Below are 2,670 nucleotides of genomic sequence, written 5' to 3'. Positions count from 1 at the left end.
AGAATTCAAGAGAAAGCAATTAAGGGTAAAACCAGATATTAGTATGGGAGCGCATGCAGGTATGGTTGAAGTTGGAATTCTGGGTAAAAGTGATTGAGAGAACAATAGAGTTTAGATTGAAAGGAAACCAAAGTATTTACAAGATAAGAAATTGAAATGAAATAATATTTGAAATGAAATGAATTTGAAGTAAAATAATGAAAAAGAATACTTAAGAAATATCTACAAAAAATATATATTTGTCCGCCACACTAGAATACCTAAATTGCTAAGAAACCTAAATTTGCACTGTAAGGAAATTGCTAACATATCCTTGAATGTCGTGCACTATAGTATCTCCTTAATTAAATGACATCGAAACTCGAAAGATTGGATGAGACAGTTTCGGGTCTATAGGTAGTGATAAATTCCAGATGCTATACGCATTTCATTTCCTATTAGGAATTTATTACTTCAAAATTCACCTGCATAAAGGTTTACCTATATCCTAGTTCAGCGAGAGTTCTTGCCACCACGGTGTTCTGTAAATAGCACAAGTCTTCAGCCGTCACAAGTGAATCTAAATAATCATCGTACGTTTTAAATTGCAACAGTCTCTTATCCGCTTCAATTTGCGGTGTTGCGAACTCTAGAAAATTTAAAAGTTTGTTAAACATCTTGGAATATCTCACGATCAGACCTATTCAAATTACCAACAGCACGAAGAAAATCCATTATTATTGGAATCAGTTACACTGAGATTCTCCTGATTTCAACTTCCTGTTTCATAAAAATTCAGCTTTGGTACTGGATGTCACCGTTTGTAAATGCTACTACAAAAAAATTAAATTTGAAATTTTAATATTTCAGAAAATCTGAATGATTAATAACTTACATTAATTTGTTCATATAAAATACCTTAACTTTCACTCAATTTAACTTCTAATTATTATATTTATATGACTCCAGTACACTTTGATATTTTTTGTTGACTTGCTCTGATCTCTGAATTACCAATTTTATCGTTCTAGTCTCTCATACAGAGACTGTGAGAAATCCATAAAAACACCTAGGCAATAACTGAGAGACTGTGAATGACTGTGACAGATGCTCTCAGAGACGCTGAAAGACTGAAAGATTGAGAAAAGAGACTGGAGAGAGACTGAAAAGTTTTGTCTAGGGAGGTAACTGATACATCTGCATGATGGTTTCGCAAATTGTCTGTATACGACACCTATTGTTCAATAAATGTACTAGTAATACTCTATAATAGGTGACCTTCACCCACTGAGGGTTAGATAATGGTTGCGAAAATTCCCCTCATTATCAAGTTCAGTTTAAGGAAGCCTTCTCAACCTAATAACTAACAAAAAGCAAAAAACAATTTATAGAACGCGTTTGGCCGACTATTACGTAAATTAGCCCATTTCTGCTTATTAGCCTTAACATATCTATACAGGGTGTTTCTGAAGTAAGTAACAAGCTTAAATGCAATAGAGAATGGCATAGTGAATAAAGCAGCGTGACTAAGAGACAAAAAATCACAAGTTACAATCCAATGCCGGTCCTGGCCGTGAATTTAGTCTAGGCAATATGGGCGGATGAGTGTGAAAAATTATGCGAATTAAATCTTTTTACGCAGTTTTGTTAGGAAGATTCTCCTAAATTCAACGATATAGATTGCCAGCCGATAATACGGTCGGCTATTGTTTAAACAAATTCTCATCATTTGTTTATTTATTATAGCATTTTTATAAAATTGTGTGTGGACCAGTTAATCATCGACATAAAGACACGAATTCTCATTCATATAGTCTCAAATTACAAAAGGCAAATAAGTTGGAATGGTTTCATAAGCATATCATGCTGGTCATGACTTACGTACGTACGTAGGGTCTTTTAAATATTCAATATTAAAATTCTAACTCTGCCGTGAGACACCCTGTATAATACATGCATTTTATATTTACAGAATGCACAAAAAGTTCAATGTTTCTTAAAACCATAGGATTTTGGCTGCTTCATTTGCTTGGAGAATAATGAACAGCAATTGTTTATTGGGTTGCGCCCCCGCCCCTCTGCCAAACAGAATATTTCGCGGGGGGCTTGATCATCATCAATGTATATTACTTACTACTAGTAGTAATAACACAGGTCTGCGACAAAAAAGTTTTTTGTATAAATTTACTGTTCGATATGGCGGTATCCCGCCGGTTTACTAATTTGGTGAAATCACTTCGAAGAAGTAATGGACTGTAGATTTGTTTTATATACAATTTTATTTACACAATACACAATATATACAATGTCGGTTAGTGATATGATACACAAGTCACAAGGAATAACTTGTTTTTCGGTTAATTTGGTTAATATTTTGGTTTTAAATTGATTGATTGGAATGAGATTTGGATCTGTTTTAAATCTTACAAGAACACTCATTTATAACTTACTCCACCCCCACGATAATGATGGAAAAAGTCGAAATGGATTATACCTGAAAGTACATCTGGTGGTGAAATTACCCAGTCAGGTACCAACCCTCCGAGAAATGATGTCTGGGCAAACCAGATAATAAACTTAGTTTAGCTGGTCGTAAGAATTGCATTTACGACCAGGGAAGAACATCTATTTACAAAATATACAAATGAAAGGAGATGAATAACCTAATAAACCTAAGAATTATACCAAAAA

The 2,670-nt window shown here is 33.8% G+C and overlaps 2 protein-coding genes across 2 annotated transcripts in view; one reads left to right on the top strand and one right to left on the bottom strand.

Moving 5' to 3' along the window:
• The window catches only part of LOC108740086 (uncharacterized protein C4orf22 homolog), a 25,845-nt gene extending 24,880 nt beyond the window's left edge, over window positions 1–965 (bottom strand). Inside the window, exons 1-3 of the mRNA XM_025980370.1 lie at window positions 875–965; window positions 693–812; window positions 481–628 (exon numbers count right to left, since the gene is read on the bottom strand). Of these exons, the coding sequence (XP_025836155.1) occupies window positions 481–628; window positions 693–714 (170 nt within the window). The 5' untranslated portion in view covers window positions 715–812; window positions 875–965. The remainder of the gene's footprint in view (window positions 1–480; window positions 629–692; window positions 813–874) is intronic.
• Window positions 1–2,670, top strand: part of LOC108740077 (nitric oxide synthase, salivary gland) — a 182,566-nt gene that overhangs the window by 44,037 nt on the left and 135,859 nt on the right. The window lies entirely within an intron of this gene.

The sequence above is a fragment of the Agrilus planipennis genome, unplaced genomic scaffold (genome assembly GCF_000699045.2).
Source record: "Agrilus planipennis isolate EAB-ADULT unplaced genomic scaffold, Apla_2.0 scaffold168, whole genome shotgun sequence".
Taxonomy (NCBI): domain Eukaryota; kingdom Metazoa; phylum Arthropoda; class Insecta; order Coleoptera; family Buprestidae; genus Agrilus; species Agrilus planipennis.
This window is presented reverse-complemented; position numbering and strand designations above follow the sequence as displayed.